Source organism: Athene cunicularia, assembly GCF_003259725.1.
Source record: "Athene cunicularia isolate RWA chromosome 19 unlocalized genomic scaffold, athCun1 chr19_part1, whole genome shotgun sequence".
NCBI lineage: Eukaryota > Metazoa > Chordata > Aves > Strigiformes > Strigidae > Athene > Athene cunicularia.
Genome location: NW_020799124.1, coordinates 5759446 through 5780806, shown reverse-complemented (window position 1 = coordinate 5780806; position 21361 = coordinate 5759446). Strand labels below are relative to the sequence as shown.

The 21361-nt window shown below is 49.2% G+C and overlaps 1 protein-coding gene across 1 annotated transcript; it reads right to left on the bottom strand.

Moving 5' to 3' along the window:
- Positions 1 to 11239: 11239 nt before the first annotated feature.
- Positions 11240 to 20952, bottom strand: RTN4RL1 (reticulon 4 receptor like 1). The gene is made up of 2 exons (XM_026861848.1): positions 20897 to 20952; positions 11240 to 14365 (listed from the first exon to the last, which is right to left on the bottom strand). Exons 1-2 carry the CDS (start codon positions 20950 to 20952, stop codon positions 13006 to 13008), a joined length of 1416 nt encoding a protein of 471 aa, XP_026717649.1. The 3' UTR covers positions 11240 to 13005.
- Between the last annotated feature and the right edge of the window lie 409 nt (positions 20953 to 21361).

Genomic DNA, 21361 nt, shown 5'->3' with positions numbered 1-21361 from the left:
CTACATCCTTTAATTTCGTATATATACAGTTTGAGATTGTTAGTTTTGTCTTCAAATGCCTCTTATCCTCTCCCCAGTAGACTGTTGCTGCTAAATAGATGGGATTATTTTCTTGGTGGCCACGCCAGATTTATTTATACTGCTAAGCCTGCTCTAGCAGTTGGGGTAAAGACGACTATCAGACTATCAAATTTAGCTTTACCCCCTTGGATTTAGTCCCTGGCAGGCTTCTGCTGAAGTCTTGGAAAGAAAAATTCATTAGATGAACCTTAGCATGATTTTTCCGTGGCTTTGATTTTAATCAAAGTGCAGATTTGAAATTGTTTTATCATTAGAATCTGTTGACTGAACGTCACTGCGAAGCAATTCCCCCCGCCTGGTGTAGAGACACATCCTGTGTGCTTAGGTAAATCCCAGACTGAGAGAATGAACAGCAGAAAGGGTGGAAATTAGCCTCTGAGGCTTGCAAATGCACTGCTGGCTGATGTCTTTCTGCATTTCAGGGACCTAAGTTCAATTGCAAGGCTGTTATTCTGCTTATCCATAATGGGCAAACTAATCAATTAAAATGGTCCATTCTTAGGCCATTGCAGAAGGGGAGGCTTGTTTTGAATAACTGCCTCACAAGCTCTGAAGGATGTGAGTTAAACATAACAGCCTTTTATCTCCACATCTGCAAAATCAAGGCAGGATGTTTTACCCAGGTACCTGGGAGCACAGGGAAGTGAAATTCGGGAGCAGCTCTTTAGTAGGTTACTAAAGAGTGTTTTTGCATAAAGCGATGGAGTTGGTTTTCTCTGAAGACCAATTTATCCAAGCCCCAGTGACTGCAGCGAGCCCGTAACTCCCAAACCTCGGGGCTGTGGCTCAGCATCCTAACAGGAGATGCTGCGGGGACTGCGAGGAGAGCTGGAGGAGGGTTGGCCGTGCTCGCCGGACCCATTATACCTGGAGGTGGAATCCCGTGTGTTTTAGACCTTGTGTGCCCGTGTTTCCTGCAACGCTTGCCTGTGCGATCCACCCTAGGTCTATGCCTTTGAATTTTAAAGAGCTTTGCTTTCCAGGTCAGTGCGGTGCCTAACTCGGACCCAACTTCCTTGTGAATGAAAAATAAATAAAATTAAAAAAAAAAAAGTAGAGTAAGGCCGTCTGCGTGCTGCTTTGGTTTAGGCTGTTAGGGTGTGCTGCCCGCAGCAGCATCCTCGAGGTAAGTACAGCGTTTAGCTCCTAAGGCTGCAGGTAACCCCCCTGCCTGGCCAAAATCTGCTGCATGACAGACAGCAGTTTTCTTTGCTTGCAGGCAGGACGAGGTCAGAGCGTCCTGTAGCCGGGACTGGTACAAATCGAGAGTAATTGGCCTGGTATTGGTGGTTGCAGTGATGTAAGAAGTGGTGTAAGGCAGAAGTGAAGCCAGACCCTAATGACAGCTGCTGCCTGCTCGTTGAATTCTGCATAGAGATCAGCACTTCCAGCAACAAAAGAAAGTAGGTCAGTGCCAGGTTCCCCTCCCCGCCTGCACGCTGGAAGCACATGTGTTGGATTACACGCCTGCAGATTGAAGCGGGAGCGACTGTGATGGTGTGGTTTTTTTTTTTTTCCTTTGGGAAGGTGCATGTAAAAGCAATTTGGTGCTTTACGGCGTGCCGTTGCGGTCGCTCTCGCCATTCTGTTTTTCCTGGAGCTGTTTCATCCATGATTCTTGAAGAGTTGGGGAACCTGTCTGCATGTCAATATTGGAGGTGGGGAGCTGCCCCTGTCCTCTGGCAGCCCATCCATGGTTTGGGGAGGGTGCGAGGCCGGCTGCAGCACCTCAGGTGTGATTCTGGACCCTGCCCATCCCCTGGTACCCTCATCCTGCGCCTTTCCTTGCCTTGCTGCAGTCGTGAAACTCCAGTTCTACTTGAACGATTACCCAACACGTTAATTGGGACTCCTGCTATGATTAAAAAGAAATTTCAGATTAAGCCCGCCATGCTGTATAGCTCAGGAAGAAAACATCTCTTTATAAACACAGCAGGAATGTGGGGACTCCATTATTACTATTTTCTTTTAACTTTGAAGAAACTGGCTCTTGCTGCTGTTTTGACCACAAGGAGACAAGTGCAGCAGTCACTCTGCTATGGTCAAAGCTAAACGGAAGGGATGCTTGCAGGGATATAAAATTGCAGGGTGTTTTTCCTTCCTTTTTTTTTTTTTTTTTTTCTCCTTAATGTGATAATCATAATGGATTTAGACTTCAGATTCTGTCTGTTCCACAGGCTCCAGCGCTCTTGGGCAGAGCTTAGAGGAACTTGTAGGTCGTAATAACCAGGTGAGTGGGCAAGTGTGGTCCCAGCTCTGATGAGCAGAATATGATATTTAGCATATTTAATTCATTACACAACCTTTGCAGTGCCATAGCTGGCCAGCCCTGAAAGTGTCTTCAGCTTGCCATGTCCCTGGGGAAAGTCCTCAAGGTGAGCATCGTTTGGTTGTTGGTCCTGCTTTGTTAATTGGAAGGACCCCGATGGCCAGGTGAAGTGTTCTGAGACTAACAGCGACCTCCTAAAACTCCCAAACACTTGCTCTGTTTATTTTCCATGTGGAAGTCTGTAATGTAGTTTGCAGTCAAAATCCAGCCCTCCCCCACCAAACACTGCCCTCTGAAGGAGAGTATTATCTGAGGATGTCTTCTCCTCAAATGAAGCTTTTTGTGTGCGGTGGTTTAGGTAGGACCTGCTGTAAATCCTCTTCAGCTGAGTTCCCACGGGCAGGGGCATGGGAGCCTCACCCTGCCCATCACACAGTGGGCACCGACTCCAGCCCTTCCACAGCGCCGGGAGATAACTGTGCACGTTCAATATCCGGAGCATGAAACGCTGCGGGTCTGCAGCATCCTGGCCCTGCCTTTACCCCGTGCTGGACTCACCCAGTCGGTAGGCAAGGGCAGCAGCAGATTATCCCCCGCTCCCCCCTTTTTTTTTTTTTTTTCCTTTAAACTTACCTTTTGGTGTTCCAGCTGAAGCAGCATGAGGTGAGTAAACTCCACTGCTCAAAATAAGAGTGGATAAGCTCAGTTTACTTGCATTTATTCATGACTTTGCCACTCCACTGGGGCCTGAAAATCAGAGCCAAAAGAAACTGCAGTGAAAATTGGCCTACATGCAATGGCTTTAAATAATCTGCCCTTTTGCTCTAGTTCTGTGTTGAGATGTTCTGGAAGCCTGAGGAGCTGGGATCTGACTTGATGTAGGAGCTGCTTTTTGTTTTCTTGCTCTGGTGTTTGAAGCTGTTGTTGGTTTTTCTGTATATAGTATAACTTGGGGGAAGTTACGCAGCAGGAGGAAAGAAAAAACCTATTTAGGAATTGCTGTATTTAGTGCATGACTCGAAATTATCAGAATCAGCCCAATGAATTAGCTTTTATTTTCAAAGATGTGAAAAATAAGAAAGAGAGAAAATAGAAATAACGTGATTAGTGTATGTCACAATTATTGACACCCAGGGACAGGGCGTTGGATTGGACTAAAAAACTTAGTTCTGCTGGAAGAATGGTTCATGTTAATAGTGAATTCTTATTTGCACTTGCCTTTGTGCAGACTGTTAAGGCAAATATGATTCCCAGATGAAGCACAGTACACGCACGTGCCTGACACTTGCACCAGTGAGGGAAGAAGTCACGCAAGCAATCGGAGAGCCGAGTGAGCTGGATGAGGCTCAGCTTCAGCACCCGAGCAGAAAGAGAAATGGATCCATCTGCAAACCAGGTCATCGCCGCTCTTGCGCTTTTTCTCCTGGGCCCCCTTGAATCACATCATGATTTCTTCCCCCCGCCAGCTCCCTGCAGCTGGGATTACTTTTCACGTACTTTGCTCACATAATTGTCTCTAATAATTTCTCAGCTGGCTTTCCTTCATTCTTGAGTCAAATATGACCACCTCTGCCTTTTTTTTTTTTTTTATTTCTTCCCCCCTTCACAAGGCTGCATGTACCCGCTCCAGCCTGCACGTCTGCTCTCCTTCCTGCTGCTCCTGCCTCTCCCGAGCGCTTGCCTCATCTCTCAGTGTTTTAATGTTGATGGTTCCCGTCTCCCTTGCTGGGAGCATCGCTCGGTTGATGGTGAGTGCTCCCTTAGCCTTGGTGTGCTGTGCAGCTCACACAGGCAGATGTCCTTGGCTGGTCCCCGTGCTGCTCCCCAGCCGGCGTGCTCGGGCGCTTGCAGGGAGATGGAGAATCCCAGAATACCCTACAAGCACGCAGGGAGATGGAGAATCCCAGAAGGAGACGCTGTCAGGCAGGGCTGCTCCATGTGTCTGTGCTATCTGGATGCTGGCATCAGCGTTTCAGGGCAGTGCTGTGCCGGCAGCGACACTCACAGCACTTGCGGAGGGGGATTTCGGAGGTTTCCCACGTTGGCACTGCAGAAAACCCTTCCAGCCGCCCAATGAGCCCCGTGGTCGGTTCCTGCCGTGCCAGCTGAAGTGCCAGCAAGTCGAGGCAGGCTGTTAACATCCCACGGTATATTTAGTTCAGGTTTAACAGGGGCTCCATATGTGTATGTTCTCTTGTTTCCTTTTGCTTTCTACGTGCTAAGTAGATGCAGGAAAGAGTCAAGAAGTCTTCCCGTGCCAGCAAGGATGCGGTTTCACCGCTCCACATGCCGCTCTCCTTTGCAGGGCTGCTTCCCTGGGCTGTGCCTTTAGAAAAGTGTTAGCGTAAGAGCTGAAGAGGAGCAAGCATCCCAGAGACTCCTCCTATCAGAAATCCCCTGAAAATGTGGCAAGGTCTCTCCAGAGACGGGGTTCTCCTGGGGGACAGGGCACCCGGGGCTGTGAAACAGTACCCTGCAGGCAGCCAACCCTGTGTGCCGATGGGTTTTGCATGTTTGGTCCTTCTTGGGTCCCTTTGGCAGGGTATGTGACAATAGGGTCATTCTGCTTTTCCTTTTAAGTGGTTTTAAGGTTTGGGGTTTTTTCAAATTTTTATATTTCAGAATGAGGTTAAGGCATGAGTTGAAAATAATATGGATACTCGGTGAACTCCCAGCAAGGTTAAACAGGGCTTATTCTGAGGACATGAGGGCATGAAAGGCAGTTCATGAGAGAGCCCACCCAGAAATGCTTCTTTAGAGAAGACCTGTGAGAAGCCAAGACCTTTGATTACAGGATATTTTAGCAGTAGAAGGATTGACCGAGGGAATAGCTATGAAAACCTTTTCCAGGGAGAGCAATTTGTATGCGCTATTGAGAAATCAGGTTGGAGAGAAGTTTCACTAGATCTGTAGGAAAAAAAAATAACCAAGTCATGCTGGTAGGCTTGAAGTAGAGGTGTTAAATCTTGGCTGTGAGGTGGGGAAGGTGCAGCGCAAAGTCCGGTGCTGAGGATGCCGTGGTACCTGCCCTCAGGAACCACGGGGTGGAGGGGGATCAAATGCAACTGGTGCAGCTCAAATTGAAGCAAACAAAATCCATCTCTGGGGATGGCGACCCTTGCTGGGAGTGGGATCTGCTTCTCTGGAAAACAAAGTGTACAGATGCAGGGAAGAAATGGAAATCTTTCCAGGGGAGTCAGAAAACAGTCAAGAGTTTTGTTATTCCGTAACGGCCTCAGAAATCTGCAGTCTGTCATAGGAACAATTTTGTATTTTAACAGAAGTGTTTTGCTTTTGACCCTGCGTGCCAGAGCAGCCTCTGAAAAGTAGGAGGTGAGCTTTACTGTTTCCATCTGATTTTGGTTTTCCTCACTCTCCATCTTTTTGTTTGTTTGTTTGTTTTTTTTAATCTTCTGTCCCCTGGGCAGGTTTGGGCAGGCAGCTGCAGGCAGGCGTGATGCTCGGCGTGGGTGCGGGCAGCCAGGCAGGGCGTAGCAGGACCTGGGTTTAGCAGGATTGGAGGTGACAGAGGTGAACACTGTGCCCAGAACTTTGTTGTTAATCAGAGTTTGGTATTTAGGCAGCAACAAAGTGCCTCCATGAGTGTCAGCTGCAAGTACAAAATAGCCCTCATCTCCCCGAGCTTCCCAGTACCAGTGATGCCTTTTGTCTCCAAGCAAGATCGAGGGTCAGGTTGCAAAACACTGACTTCTGCCTGGACCCAGGGTTGCTTTCCCTGGGTGACAACCTGAGTCTCTTCATCTGAATGAGATGTGTAACTTTAAACCCATGATTTACCATCACCCTTTAGCTGGTAAATACAGAATTCAAAGCATTTGGTGGGTACCACGGTGTTTTGTGAGAAGGAAGCTGCAAACAAATTGAGAGAAGAAATGGAAAAGAGGAAGGAAATTTTGAGTAATTTTAGGAAGTCTTTGACAAAGCGGATGACAAACAACGCCTGCCTGACCCTCTGCCTGTCTGCGGCACGAGGGCTTTGACAACCGACTCCCTGAGAGCGGGGAGCGCAGTAAGCTGTCCATAAATCAAAAGCACTGAGACTATCAAATTTGTTTATTACTTGAGGTTGTGCCGCTGTGTTCCAGTCGTGTAGCTATTTTGTTTCGTTTCTTCTACCTCTGTTCCCCCACCCCAAAAAAAAAAAGAAAGAGATTTGTTGGAACATCATTGTATCATTCCCTTTATCCTTCCATTTTTTTTTTTCTTAAATTTTTTTTTTTTTTTCAGAAGGCTGCGAGCGAGCCGTGGTGGAGCTGGTGGTGTTAATGTTCTGCAGCAGGAGTGAAATAGCCTGGAGATGTGCAGCAAGAGCAGGGGCGTGTGCCCTAAATAGGAGGGTTAAACAGGGCTTATTCCGAGGAAAGCAGTAATTGCAGATTGCGTGAAGCAGTAATATTCTTTTGTGCATTATTTACCCAGGAACATCTGCTAATACATATACATTCTCCAGTGCGTGTAAACAACTTGTGCAGGAAGAGGATTAGGAGATTTATAAAAAAATTAGAAGCAAGTTAAAAGGGCAATTAGAAGAGCAGAAAGAGATATTGAGCAGTGAATTAGGGAGGATATTTTAACACACAATCAGAGCTTCCCGAGACGTATTCAGAGCAGAGAGAAGGTAAAAGAGAAAATTGGCCAATTACGAAATGATAGCGGAGAATTGGTGACATGGGAGAAGGTAATGGCTGATTTGTTAAACAGTTATTTTGATTCTGTTTTCACAAAGGAGGAAGAGGATGGAGGGCAGTTCTGGAAAGGACTCGGGTTGTATGGATGAGGGTGGGGATGAGCCGAGGAGCCTGCAGAGAGGTAAAGATGTGTCTGCAGAGCGGCTGGGCGTGTGGAGAATTTCACCCATATTCAAAGGGTGGGGAGAAAAATGGATTTCAGTGAGCGGCTCCTTACAGCCACGAGCCAGGTAGCGAGGGCCTTGCGTTATAACACTTGTTTTTGTTCTCCTAATTGGCTGCTTTTGGGCGGGGGCCAGGAACTGAGGTGGTCACTGAGATGAAAGCTCCTTCTCCCCTTTGAAGGCAGCTTCTCTGGGAGAGGGGAGGATGGAGTGTCTTGGGAGACAGCAAGATGGATGGGGCCTGTGGAGGGGTGCTGCTCCTGGGGCTGCTTTTATGTGGGTAGAGAGGTGGTTTGGCTCAGCAGCGATGCCAACGTGACACCTTCCCGAAAACACACGCTGCAAAGCCTGAGCACCGCTGCAGTCCTCTGTGTCCTGTTTTCATAGTTCTTTTGCTTCCATCTGTAACACACAAACTCCCAACGCGGTCAGCAATACAAGAGCATCCCTGTAGTCACCATTCCCATCAGCATCGGCTGGTGTCAGCGATCCTGTGTTCTGCCAAAGCAGCCATGAGCTTGGGGGCTGCTGGATATGTTAAGGGAGAGAAGAGGACTGGGGGAGCAGAGGAATGATGTCAACCCACAAGACCTCAAGAGATAGGAAGCGATGGAAAGAGAAATATTCTTGGTCATGCGATAGGAAATGGCATCTTGGGAAGTTTTGCTGGGGGTGTGGTTCCCCCTGAAGACAGGGAAAGCATACAAAGATGAAGGATTTAGGGAAGGGTGAACTTGAAAGACCACAGAAAGTGTTGTTTAGCTTTACAAGAAATGAGAAGTGATGCTTTTGTTCTGTCCCTCTGAAAGGGGTGCATGTTGCAGAGCAACTTCCCAAGGCAAAGGAAATAATTTTGAATTGGTGCGGGGTGGGGGGGCACAAGTGTTTTCTGGAAGCAGTGGGGAATATAGGAGGAACTGTGGTCTTGGTTTAGACTGATAAACTAAAAATTTATTCTCAGTATCCAAGACGTGTTTGGTTTTCATCCTGCCTGGGAGGATAAAGGAGCTGCAGCGTCATATGGTTTGTGTTTTCAAAGCATGTATGAAAAGCTCTGCATTAACAATTACAGGATGGAACTGTGGAAAAGTGGTACAATGGAGACAAGATTGGCTCCGACTCAGGAAATGGGATTCTGCCACCAGGGGTGAGTTTCCACAGGCACAGTCTGGGGTCTCTTCTGGGGTCTCGGGTGGATTATTTTTTTTTTTTTTTTTAATGGAAGATTTGCATGAACAGCCCAAAGTTAGAGCATTAAAGCTCATCGATGTGAAGGGGAAGGCAGCAGCAGCGACAGGAACTCGCCTTGTCTGCCAAAGCAACGCATGGTGCGGGCGGCAGACTGGAGAATGCAAAAGGAAAGGGAAAACGATGAGCAAATAAATGCTCAAGTGACACGTTTCCCAAGGGAGGCATTTAGAGCTTGCAGCCGAGCTGTGGGGAGCTATCGGCAGCATCTAACCACATCGGCAACAGGCAGCCTGTCTGCCTGCGCCCCAGAGAGGGGGGCTGATGCACATCCTGAGCTCCTGACGGGTGAACAGCCCCAGTTCACAGCTGATCCTCCTCGCTGGGAAGGGCTACGGTGGCACGGCCAGGGCAGTCCAGGCAGAGCTGTGGAGCACGGAGGGGTTTAGGCTTATAGAATCACAGAATCATTTAGGTTGGAAAAGACCCTTAAGACCATTAAATCCAACCTTTAATCTCTCACTGCCAAGGCCACCACTAAACCGTGTCCCTAAGTGCCACATCTACACGTCTTTTAAATACCTCCAGGGGTGGTGACCCCACCGCTTCCCTGGGCAGCCAGTTCCAGTGCTTGACAACCCTTTTGGTGAAGTCACTTTTCCTAATATCCAAACTAAACCTCCCCTGGTGCAACTTGAGGCAATTTCCTCTTGTCCCATCGCTTGTTACTCAGGAGAAGAGACCACCACCACTTCTCTAGAAGCTCCTTTTGGATAGTTTTAGAGGGTGATAAGATCTCCCCTCAGCCTCCTTTTCTCCAGACTAAACAGCCCCAGTTCCCTCAGCTGCTCCTCACAAGACCTGTGCTCTAGACCCTTCACCAGCTTCGTTGCCCTTCTCTGGACACGCTCCAACACCTCAATGTCTTTCTTGTAGTGAGGGCCCTAAAACTGAACACAGTATTCAAGGTGCGGCCTCACCAGGGCCGAGTACTGCCCTAGTCCTGCTGGCCGCATTATTTCTGTTTTAAGCCAGGATGCTGTTGGCCTTCTTGGCCACCTTGGCACACCACCAGCTCATATTCAGCCAGCTGTCGACCAGCACCCCCATGTCCTTTACCACTGGGCACCTTTTCAGCCACTCTTCCCCAAGCCTGTAGCTTTGCATGGGGTTGTTGTGACCCAAGTGCAGGACCCAGCACTGAGCCTTGTTGAATCTCATCCCGTTGGCCTCAGCCCATCAATCCAGTCTGTCTAAAATGGGATCACGTGGACCAATGCCCAGAATTGCCTCAAAGTGGCCGTGGTGCTTACCACTACCTCTGGGGTTCAGCCCTTTACCCCAGAGACCTCCCTGGCAAAACTTTGGCGTCTGGGAGAGATTCTAATTAAATCCCAAATTTCTCCGACTTATCTCCAGCCTGAGCCAGACTATCTCTGGCAAGTCATGGTTATACCTGTGTCTGCTTGACTGGAAAGATGTATTCTTTGGGGTTGTGGGAGTGCTGATTTGGAGAAGAGGGGATTCGTGCCAGCTCTTAGAGCAACATTCAAAATGCATAAAGACATGCTCTGTGAAGGGACTGGGGAGAAAACACACGAGAGTGAACCAGGGGCCTTGGTAGAGATGAACCATGCACGTGGGGAGTTAGTTATTGAGGCCAAGCGTCAGAGCATGCCATAAGAATTTAGTTTATTCTCAGAGCTGTGGTTGTGGAGGAAGGATGGGTGTGGGCAGGGAAGACAGGAAGAGCATCAGAAACCTATAGTCCATGTCAAGCGACACCTCCTATTTAGCTGTGCATCATGTCTCCCTTCTGGTTTTTAAACAGTAGCCTTTATTGCTAGGAGTTGAGAGTGCTTGATTGACAAGGCTTGTAATACACCATGGAGTTGCCTTTATTTTTCCTCCATGTTAAAGGAAAAGATACTAAAAATACAATTATGGTTTTGAGCCAGGCATAGTCTGTTCTAATATAATTCATCTCGAAGACTATCCATTGTGCCTGCTGCACCCAAATCATTTATAAAACATTAGCATCTCCTGTGCTGACATTTCACTCCTATATTACAGGAGTTACACACAGACTTAAAAAAAATTAATAAAGTGCTTCTCTTCTTCATTCTCCCACTGAGAGCTTTGATTTCCAGAGTATGAAACGAAATAACCAACATAACAACATTCTCCACTTCTAAGGGACAGTGCCAGACTCATTCAGTTGCTATTGGTTATAGAGAGTAGGACATGAGGGAGCTATTTCAGATCACGGATTATTTGTTCTGGCTGCATTGGACATCCCTTTAGTGGAGCTTTAGAGCCCTGTAGACAGAAAAGTTTGGGTAGGAGCTGGAAGGGGAGAGGGCTTGATGAAGTAATCTCTTCCTTTCTCCTCCCAGAGTTACTCCTGCTATTCCCCAAGAAGGATATTTAAAAGTGAAGCATCTAAGCCCTTGCCCCTTCTTGCATGTGAGATGGACAGAAGACACCATGCCCCCCAGCTGCCTACTCCCAGCACCCAACCAACTTAAAAATAAGTGCATCAGGGAAGTTTCTTTTTTTTTTTTTTTTTTTTTTTTTTTTCTTGGGAGTTTCCCTTTTCATTTCCAGATGCCTCCAGGGGATTTTCTGCTGCATAAATACCCTCTCCCCACCCCCAGAGTGGTTAGGAGAAGGATTTCCCGAGCTGGCCCATTTTTCCTGAAACTAGTGGTGTGTCTGATGGAAAACACGAGCTGTTTCCTTTGGGCTTTCCAGCCCCACACGTGAGCTAAGGGCTAGAAACATGCCACCACTGGGATATCGCTACGAAATGAAGAGCAGCCTTTTTCTTGTCCAAGATCACTTTTATTTCCCTTGTTTCATTAACTTCAGTGTCTGTTTGGTCTCACATATCCACGCTGACAGGGAATTCACACCGATTGCAGAATGTGGGCAGCACCTCCCCGAGCCCGTGGGCTGCCATCAGTGATGCCGCCAGCTCTGCAGTGCCCCCGACCCCGTGCATCCCTCCACAGCAGGGTTTAATTCAGGACGAGGAGAACAAGCAGATCTGCTCCCACTCCTCCACCTAGCCACAACCCCCTTCGTACAGCTGTCTTGAACCATTTATTTTTCTCTCCTACGGCAGACCAGAAACCCTGGGCGCTGCACTTCTTGCCAGTCCTCTACGAGCTGTAGTTTTCCCCCTTCTCTGACTCTTCCCGTGATACAACCTGTTCCTTTTAAGAAACAAAACCTCTCCTGACGCTGTCAGGACTACCTGCAGCCTGGGAACTGCTCCTTGCTGCCCCAGTGAAAACCTTAGTCCAGCTATAAAGGTCCTCACGCCACCGACACAGCTGGGAAGCCCCTCTCTGCCTCCAGCCCCAAAAAAGCCCCTTTCCTCCCCGGGGCCTCGCAGCGCTCTCCGGAGACAGAGCCCTATGGCTCTATTTATTTGGATGAATTAATCTCTTTCTCTCCCCTCGCTTACAGGTTAGGATGTAAGGGTGAGTTTTGGCTGTCTGGGTATGGACTTTGCTGCATCACATACAACCGCCCCCCCCACCCCTCCCAAAGTTTAGTGCTCTGAATTGCTGAGAACATTGGTCCACTGTGGTTCCCCCGCGTGTACTGAGCCCGCCCGATGGCTTTCAGCATCTGTAGGCACTGCTGCCGGTTTGTTTTCTCGAGGAAAAAAATCATATACTGGTCTGCTATAAATTCAACAATACAATCCTTAGTTCTGAAGATATAGTTTCCGTATAGTTTATAAACATTATAAGACATACATATGGATAATTGAGGGGAAGGGGGGAGCCTGTGCATTTGTTGGGGTTGTTTTTTCTCCAGATGTGTGAACATGGTTACAAAAAAACGCACCTCCTGCAGGTACCTCATTTCTTTGTGTTGGGTTTGTTGTTTGTTTTTTTGTTGTTGTTGTTTAATTCCACCTCTAATCAGTCTTTCCTTTGGTTGTTGGCTACTCCAAGCCCAGCAGGCAAGCCCTGTTCTGCTGTAATGCCTGAGATATTCAGGGGTTTGAGATTGTCTTCTAAGAGATTCCCAGCCAACTTTGGCCTCTGGGTTTGGAGCCAAAAGGGCTAAAACGTGGGAGAACCAGTGATGTCCTTATTACATCAGTATCAGTGTCCTTGCACTCACTTTCAGAGAAACGGTGTAGGCTTAATCGGTGATCGTTTTTACAGCAATTATGTTCCTTTCGGTAATTGGAGGGGTCATTCAGAGCGCTCTCAAATGAACAGGATTTCACAAGAGCATGGATACAGTCCATTGTCCGGTTGTTGTCACCGACAAATTGGCTACCATCCCTGTTATCTGGGTTTTTGTAAGGTTGGCTTTTTTTTTTGTTGTAGGTGCTCGGTTAGGCTGTTTGTGACAAGGTGTGATAATGCCTTTTAATCTGCTCCCGCTGCGTTCGGCACAGTCTGTGTTGGCAGCCCGGCCGGGCACGGAGAGACCGTCAGAAGCCGAGACAACGTTCTTCCCTTTGCCAGGCCAACGCTAGCCACGTACAAAAAAAGAAGAAGAAAAGAAACTCTGGTCCTTTGTAGATTGGTGGCAGTACAGATTCGCTCCGTCCGCAGCCGGGGGCTCAGCGTATGACGGCCGCTAACACCATCATGAAAACCAGGAGCGAAGCCCTGAGCCCCGAGCAGCCGGCTGCCTGCTGGACCCCGCTGGGGGGGCGGATGGGTGTCCGCCGAGTACACTTACCCTTGCGTTTGGGGGAGAGCGTTGGCATCACCCCGAAACTGAATTTGTGCTGATAATCAGGCACATAGTCTGGCATCTCCTGCCCATTTTTCCGCGGCCCCAAGGATACCGGTTTAGAGGTTCGGTTACGGGTTTTGTGGCTGGTGCAGTTCTTGCCGGGTTTGCGATAGCCCGGCCGGGAGCCGGGGGGGGCGGCGGGCTGGCTGCTGTGCAAACTGTTCTCGGCCCCTCTCTCCTTCCCCTTCTCCTTGGAGGAGTGGTGAGGGTGGTGGGTTTTGGAGGCTCCTCTGTCCACCGTAGAGAAAGTATGTGTTTTAATCTGATGGAGCGACTCGGACCCTGAACAGTTCCTAAAGTCTTCTGCTCTTAGCACCTTGAGGTCCTTGCCGTGCATCTGCTCAGGGGACTCGCAGATGACGCTGGAGCTGGAGCCTCTGAATCTGTGCAGCCATTCCCAGAGCGAACGGGCTTTGCAATCGCAGCTCCACGGGTTCCCGTTCAGCCTGAGAAACTCCAGGGCTCCCAGGTGGGCCAGGCAGTCCCCCTGCAGCTCCGAGAGGCTGTTATTGAACAGGAAAAGGGTGGTCAATCTTCGGAGGTCATGAAAAGCCCGCCTGTGAATCCACTGCAGCTGATTTTGATGGATGAGCAGCCGATCCAGGTTTATTAGTCCCCTGAATGTGTTCTGATGGAGGCTCCAGAGCTTGTTTCCATGGAGAAAAAGATGGCTGAGGTTAACCAAGTCAACAAAAATATCATCCTGAAGGAACTCGATGTGGTTGTCTTGCAGGTAAAGGTATTGCAGGTTGTGGAGGCCACCAAATATCCCGCTGGGGAGGGAGCTCAGCCCACACTTGTACAGATACAAGGCGTGGAGTTTCACCAGCCCTTGGAAAGTGTCTGCAGCTAAAGCCCTTAGGTAGCGGTTGTCTCCCAGGTCCAGCTCTTCTAGATTGACGAACCCGTCGAAGGTGTTGGGGTCAATGAAGGTGATGTTGTTGGAGTAGATCCAGAGGGTGACCATGGAGGGACTGAAGTGGCCCCGCAGCAGCAAGGTGATCTGGTTGTTCTGGAGAAAGATCCTCTCGCTGTCCTCAGGGATGCCCTCAGGGATGGTGACGAAGTTGTGAGCCTGGCAGCTGACGGTCATCGGGGACGGGTAGCACACGCAGTCGGTGGGGCAGCCCAGGGCGCCAGGCACCTTCAGCCCCAGCAGCACCAGCAGCAGCTCTGCAAACCCCCCTGTGAGGAGAGAGGGGAGAGCAGCGTCAGCGAGGACTCGGGCACCCCCCGCCCACCCATCACTGCCATGGGGACTATTCCGGCTGAAAAACGCCCCCAATTAACTCAGCCCTCCTCTCTGCTCATGAATTACCCACGCGGCTCTGATGAGTAGGCTCATCACCCACGGTACTTTCAACATGATGTATGGAGTAGTCCCTGCCTCCTCGCCCTGCCCGCAACAGGCAGGCGGTTGTGCTCCCAGCCCGAAATGGGCAGGAGAAACTTTCTCGGTGAGAATTCATGCTGGCAGCGCAGGCAGCGAAGCCCCTTGCCTGCAAGCAGGCAGCGCAGTCAGAGGAAATGCCACTGTGCAAAGGTGTGAGAGCAAACAGAGGAGATGCAAACCCTCGTAGGTGTCCACCCCTCCCGTAATGCGTCTCTTAAATCACACGCGCTTACATAGCAGAGAGGGAAAAGTACAGAGCTTTAGTAATTCCCAGCAAATCACCTAAAATTACACATGTGCAGTGCATCTGCACAAGACCCCCAGCTCCCACAAAGGTGCAGACCCATCCCTGCCATCTCTTTTTACTACAGTTGTCAGACACCACCATCCACCCTGAAAACCAAGTGATTTACAGGAAAATATGTTGTCAGCAGTTGGTGGAAAAGGCTGAACTGAAAACTCCGTTTGGAAGTGGGATGCTCAGACATATTTTTAAATGGATGTCCTGTGGCAACACATATTGCATCCTCTAATGCTACAGTATGTGCCTGTGACCGAGGCTTTCTCGCTGCAGAGGAGAAGCGGTGAGCAAGGCAGTAATCATCCCCTCCCTCTGCTCAGCTCTCAAAGTGCTGGTTTCACCGCCCCGTTCCCGTCTCGCTCCCACTCCTCACACCAGGCTTGCTTTCAGGCTATTCCTTCTGTGCCGAGTGGCTTTTCAAACTCGTTGCACCAGACTTGTCATTTCTCATTCAGATTTTCCTCCTAGATTTGGCTTTTTCCTCTTACATGCAAAATTTGCTCATGTCTAATGAATTCTGCCTCCGGACTTTACAGGGGAAAGGAGTAACGTCGGAGCAGCACACAGCTGCCGGTGCCATCCTGCCCACGAGTCCTCGCCTTGCGCTCAGCTTGTACTAATCTGAAAAACGAGAGTGGAAGTGGAGTTCATCTCTAATTACTCCACATCGTTATCACCAGCTAGACCATGAGCCTGGACCCCTTGGGCTTTTACAGTCCCTCTTTTCAGTGCCTACAGCTGAATACAAGTGGGAGGTGAAAAAAAAATATCACTGTTTTCTTATTAATTGTGTTTGAAATATAACTCCATGGTTACCATTGCCTTTTGCTTGGTATGGAGATCTATTACCGTTTAGTTAACAGCAGGTGACCTGTCCATCTGGATCCATCCTTTCAAGGCAAAGTTGTCACATTTTTAGATAAACTGGGTTATTCAGACTCCATAAATCACCAGTAAGAGGCAGTTATCTCTGACTGGGCTGTTTAAAAAAAAAATAATAAAATTAAAAAAAAGCATTGCTAGCCAAAGCATTGGACCAAGCCTTGGCTGTGATGAGAAGAGGGGGACTTCTTCCAGGCGCTGCCCTTCAGAAATTAAGCATTGGCTACCAGGAGGAATGTCTCATTCCTGCACTGCTGCCAGAAAGGGGCTGTAAGTCAGGAACGTTTAATTCGCGACAACTCCTACGGCTGTGTAGGAAAAGGAACGTTCTCCAAGTCACCGCCGTACCATTTTGGCTTTGCTGTCGTGCCTTTGCGATGAGAGAGGGGTTGTGCTGGTGGGAGCATCGTGCCTGGTGCTGACTACGGAGCGCTCCCTGCCAACACGGGAGCCCTCGCTGCAACTTGCCATGCAAGCGCAGCCTGGGAAACAGCAGCATCCTGAGGATATTGTGATGATCTGAGTGCCAGATAACGATGGTGAAGATAAATCTACGGTTGCAGATACGTTCTGCTGGGTTTTTTATCCGCGGATGTGCTTCGTCAAGGTGGGATGGCTTCGTGGTCCCTGTCGTACCTTGGTGACACCGAAGTACGAAGCCTTCTGTAGGTCTTATGTTTATTAGTAAAATCCTGCCAGGCACCAGCGCTGTGACGATCTCCCACATGCAGAGTCTGTTATTGCAAATACCAAATCACAAGGGTCTGAATCAATAAACCATCTCCCAGCTATAAGCAGCAGGTTGGAAGATTACATATTGCTTCCAAACAACAGTTTTATGCGCTCTTCCGTGACACAACAGTTGCCAGGCTAACGGGATTACTGACGGGAGGTGGAGCCGGGCAGGGATCTGGGAGCATACATGATTTCACTTATAGGGATGGTGATGACAGGCGGCTGTTAGCAATGCACGGCGATGGACGAAGGCAGCCTCGGTCTGCCTGGAACACGGCCAAGGTAGAAGCTCCTGTGGAAAGGGAGCATGGTGTTTAACAGCTCCCTGCCTGCAGGGATAACTCCAAAGGTAAAGGTCAGAGGGAACTGAGTCCATCTCTTTAATTAACAGGCATTTGTGAGTTAATGGCTGGAGTTCTGTGGAGAGGGAGATGTGACTCTCATGGTGGTGGATGGCAGCGGGGATAGCCTGGGGTGTTGCTCCTTCTCAGCTTCCCAAGAGTACAATGGTAGGAAGAAAAGCCAGGGATGTCTTTCTACCTATGTGCTGCAACTCAGGGGTAAGGAAAAAGGGGAAACAGAAGGACAGATGAGTAAAAAAAGAAGAAGAAAAAAAAAAAGGTCAGCAGGACTTGGAAAGAGGAAATATATGAAACCTCCAGTGGATGTACTCAAGGCACGTGATCTCATCAAAGATGCTTTCCCTCCAAGCCCATAAAACCTGCCGAGTGCCTAGTGCTGTGTGAAGCTGCTCCTGGGGTGTCCTGGGCTTGGTCACAGTTCAGACCCAGGTATGAGAGCCCCTCGGAACAAAGAGGCTGTGGTCACAGCGCCACCGAGGCTCCCGAGGCTGCTAACACCCACGTCGCGATGGCCGGCAGCCCAGCCCCACCGGGACGAGACAGCCAGCAGCGCTTGGGTCCCGCGGGCTTCCCAGGCTGGAAAATGCCAGTGGGAGCTTCCCACAGGTCCCAGCCTAGCTCACTGAGAGTTAGACCCTGCCTAACTTGTTGTACTCCTTATTCCCGATGCAGCCCTTTCAACTTCATCTTGTAAAGGTTTCGAGGCAGATGGAGGGTCACCAGCACATGTGTCAGAGCTCACCAGGGAGGGAGAGCTTCAAACGCGGCACGGAAAAATCCTACAGGAACCTGCCGGTGAAGTGAATAAAAACAAAGTCCTGCTGACACGGATAAAACCAGCAAGGGGGTGTTTATCTCCTGGCTTTCTCCCACTGATGTGCTGTGTCACCCCGGCTTCTGCTCGCCGTGTCCTTCTGCCGCCTCCTGCTTTGGACTGAGGTTTCAGTGATTGGAATGAATTCGTCCGACTGTCCAAACCATTTCCCATGTAGCATCTCTCTAATTGGGCATTAATTAGGCATCAGTTAATGAATGCTTGAAATAATTTATCTTTGGATGCGTCCAGTTTGCAGTCTTACTTTTAACAGCATTAGACTCATTATTAGATTAACATCATTATAAATGTTCTCCATTACCTGCTTGTTTCCATTGTCTTAGCCTTATTACTGAGAGTGAAAATCACTCCTCCCGCATGCATTATTGATGAGTAAGGACTTTCTATATGTAGCACGGGATTAATTGTTATACAGTGTAATGCATTTAGCGTGAAGCCTCAATTTGTGCAAGAGCTGAAAGCGGCCAGAAGAATGCAGACGCCCGGAGCCAGCATGCTCGGCCAGACACAGCACATCTCTCTTCAGCCCAGACCAGGTTCCTCCCGGGCCGGTGCCAGCACAGGAAGAAATAAAAAAAAAAAGCCGGTTTGATACCCAAGACTGGGGGGGAAGGTTTGAAGGGTTGGAACACTTCTCTGCCACCGCGGCAGGGAGGCTGGCCCCAGCTCCACTCTGCGGGCAGCCTGTCCTCATGGCACTGCCTGATCCAGAGAGCTGGGTGTACCTGCGCCGGCAGCTTTCTTGCATTTTAGGGCTTTTAATGCTTTATCTTGGAGCAAGGCAGAGCTTTGGTTTATTTAGGAAGATGTAATGCTACTTATTTTCATTAGGAGTCTCAGGATTGAGGGGAAGAAAACATTTCGGACAAGAACAGATGCTTCGGCCTCAGGGAGGATGCACCTGCAGAGCCCCCCAAAACACCGCCCCGCCACAAGCCCTCGCCACCCCTTGCCCATTCCCTCTGTGAGCTGCTTGCCTCGGGTGGAAACTTTCACCTCTCCACCCGGACAAGCTTATATGGGTCACAGCCTGACTAATTCTCCAGCAGGATCTGGTCTCGAGGATGGAGCAGGTTGCTTCTCTTTCAAATCTCTCCTAAACCACCATCTGCTTTGGGAGACCCGTCTTAGCTCATGTCTACATGCAACTTGACTGCCTGCTTACTGTGTCCATTACCGGTGCTGCTCAAGCTGTTAGATTTATAAGCTCTTTAGAGCAAAGCCCTCGTCTTCTGGTTGCTGATTTATGTATCTTTACTGCCATAAAACACTATGTATAGCTACTACATAATATAAATAATAATACTTAACCAGAGCAAGCTACAAGTGGGGACAAAGCATCTGGCTTCTGCTCGCAGCCGGGATTATCAAAGAGGCAGAAGCTTACTCATCACTCACCCTCTTCTGAGGCCAAATTCACACCTGGTGTAACACTACCACCTCGCTGCCAACGAGCTCCAGCGAGAGATTTCCCTGCCCTGCTCACACCCTCAGTCTATCAGAGGATGCTTTCTAAATCCAACCCGGTGAACTGGGGCACAAAGGCACAACTACCACCCTCGGGGGAAAATACACTTTGAAACTTGGGAACTAACTCAGAATGGGATGTTTGCACTGCCGTAGAGAGAAAATGTTGTTTAGGGAGAAAAAGAAGGCTCAAATGTTCACAATTTCATCTGCCAAGTGAAGTATGATGAAAGGCAAGGCCAGAGCAGCGATGGCAACTGGGCGCGAGCCAAGAGTGAAACTTCAGATCTCGGATGGGTTGACAAAGTGGTGTCAGACCTCTGCTTAGTAGCTGCTTTTTTTTTTTTTTTCTTTTTTTCAACACACAGAGGATAAATAAACAAGCCCATCCTGACCATCACAAAGACTAAATTCCCCAGCGAGCAGCAGCTTTCTTTCAGCCACCCTGCAAAGCCCTTTAGGTGCTGCCCCGCGGTCCTGCAGCGCTCGGCAGCAGGCGCACCCTTGGTGGGTTTGCTCCCTGTCACATCAGCTGCCAGTTCCCAGCGCCAGGACGTGGCACAGGGCTTTGCTTTCTGCACGAGCTGCCTTTCAGCTGGAGAGTGGCAACCACTCATCCTCCTTCATAATTTTTTTTTTTTTTTGGTGAACGGCGTCATAAATAACTGACAGATCCCAGCTGTTTGGAGTTATGGTTTCTGATGGAGTGACAGCTGCTCCCAATCCCCCAGTCATCACCCCGGCAGTTCTGGAACATTTCAGCAACATAAAAATCATTGGAGATCATTTCGGTTTTGCATAATTTGGTTAGGCAAGCTGTGATTTAATGGCAATTATGACCTCTGAGGCAGAAGATGAGCTTGGAGACTACCGGCTTCACACAACTTTAGCTTGGGGTGCAGTGTCAGGGATGTTCCAGGGAGAAGGTACTACAAGAAAAAAACCTTCTCCAGTGGCTAGAAATTGCCTTCCTTCACTGGCAAGTAGAAAGACTGTTCCCAGGGGAAGAAGCATACAAGGAAATTTGGAAGGAATATTGCTAAGGAAAGCTTTGGGAAGAAGCTGGTCCCAAAAGATGCATCAGGAGGTACCTTTCAAAGAAAAGCCAGGGAAAGGCTTTAGACTGGGGAGTGCTGTAGCCCCTACAAACCTTTCTCTGTCACTGGTACCTCACGTAGTGACTGGTATAAACCTCCTCTTGGTCACCCACCTTGGTAGCCCCGGCATTGAAAAGCAAGTCCTCCTCAGGTGACCAGGATGGGAGAGCCAGCTAGCACAGGGAATGGGCCATGCCCTTTGCAGGCACTGCCCATTGCTCTCCCCTCTTAGGGGGTTTCTATTGCTCTGGGCTGTGTTGCCTCCTCTCCTGATGCTCCTCAGCCATCCCAGAGCCCCCTAGTTTACATTTTTCCAGCGGTGACCGACTGGAGCAAACCCTTGGTCAGCCAGGCTGAGCTGGGCAGGCGGCTGAGGATGGAGAACTGTGCTCAGGAGCTCTGAGGACATCATGGTGCTTCATGAGGGGCAAAATGTTGCTTAGCAGCAGAAGTGGCCTTTGTCTGGAGCTGAGAAGATCCAAATTCCCCCCTTCCATCACTGCTGTCAACCAGCTTGGAGTCTGCTGTGAGCTAAAGCTCAGGGCAGAGACCTGGGGTCAGCAGCACCTCAAAATTAAGTTCCTTTAGGACATCACAGATTCATTTTACATCTGCTGACCCAGTATCTGGAGCTATTCACCTTCCTCCACCAAAGTCGAGGCCAAGGTCACCTGGAAGTTTCTGGATGGTGGTCATTAACTCCTATTGCAGTTTGAAACCAGACCATAAATTTCATAGTGTAATAATGTAAAAATCAATAACTCTGTTTGAAACAATAGCTTTGTCTTCCATTTCAGCCGGCTCTGGTATCTCCCCACGGACCACGTCCCTCTGAATCACACAAATAAAGAGAGAGGAGCAGTGGGTGGCAGGGCGGCTGCTCTCCTGCCAGGTGCCCGGCCCCTCTGTCGCTACAGATTCAATTACTTAATTTATTCCTCTCTTGCAGTTAAACTCGAGGATAATTTAAAAGGGGGGGAAAGAAGCCTTTTGCGCTCAGTCTCTTTGACATCCCATCCGACACAGCATCCCTGAAGATTTCCATGTGAGGGATGCCTGAGCCTCCCCCTGCCCATCGCCACGGGCAGCACAGCCAAAACCCAAA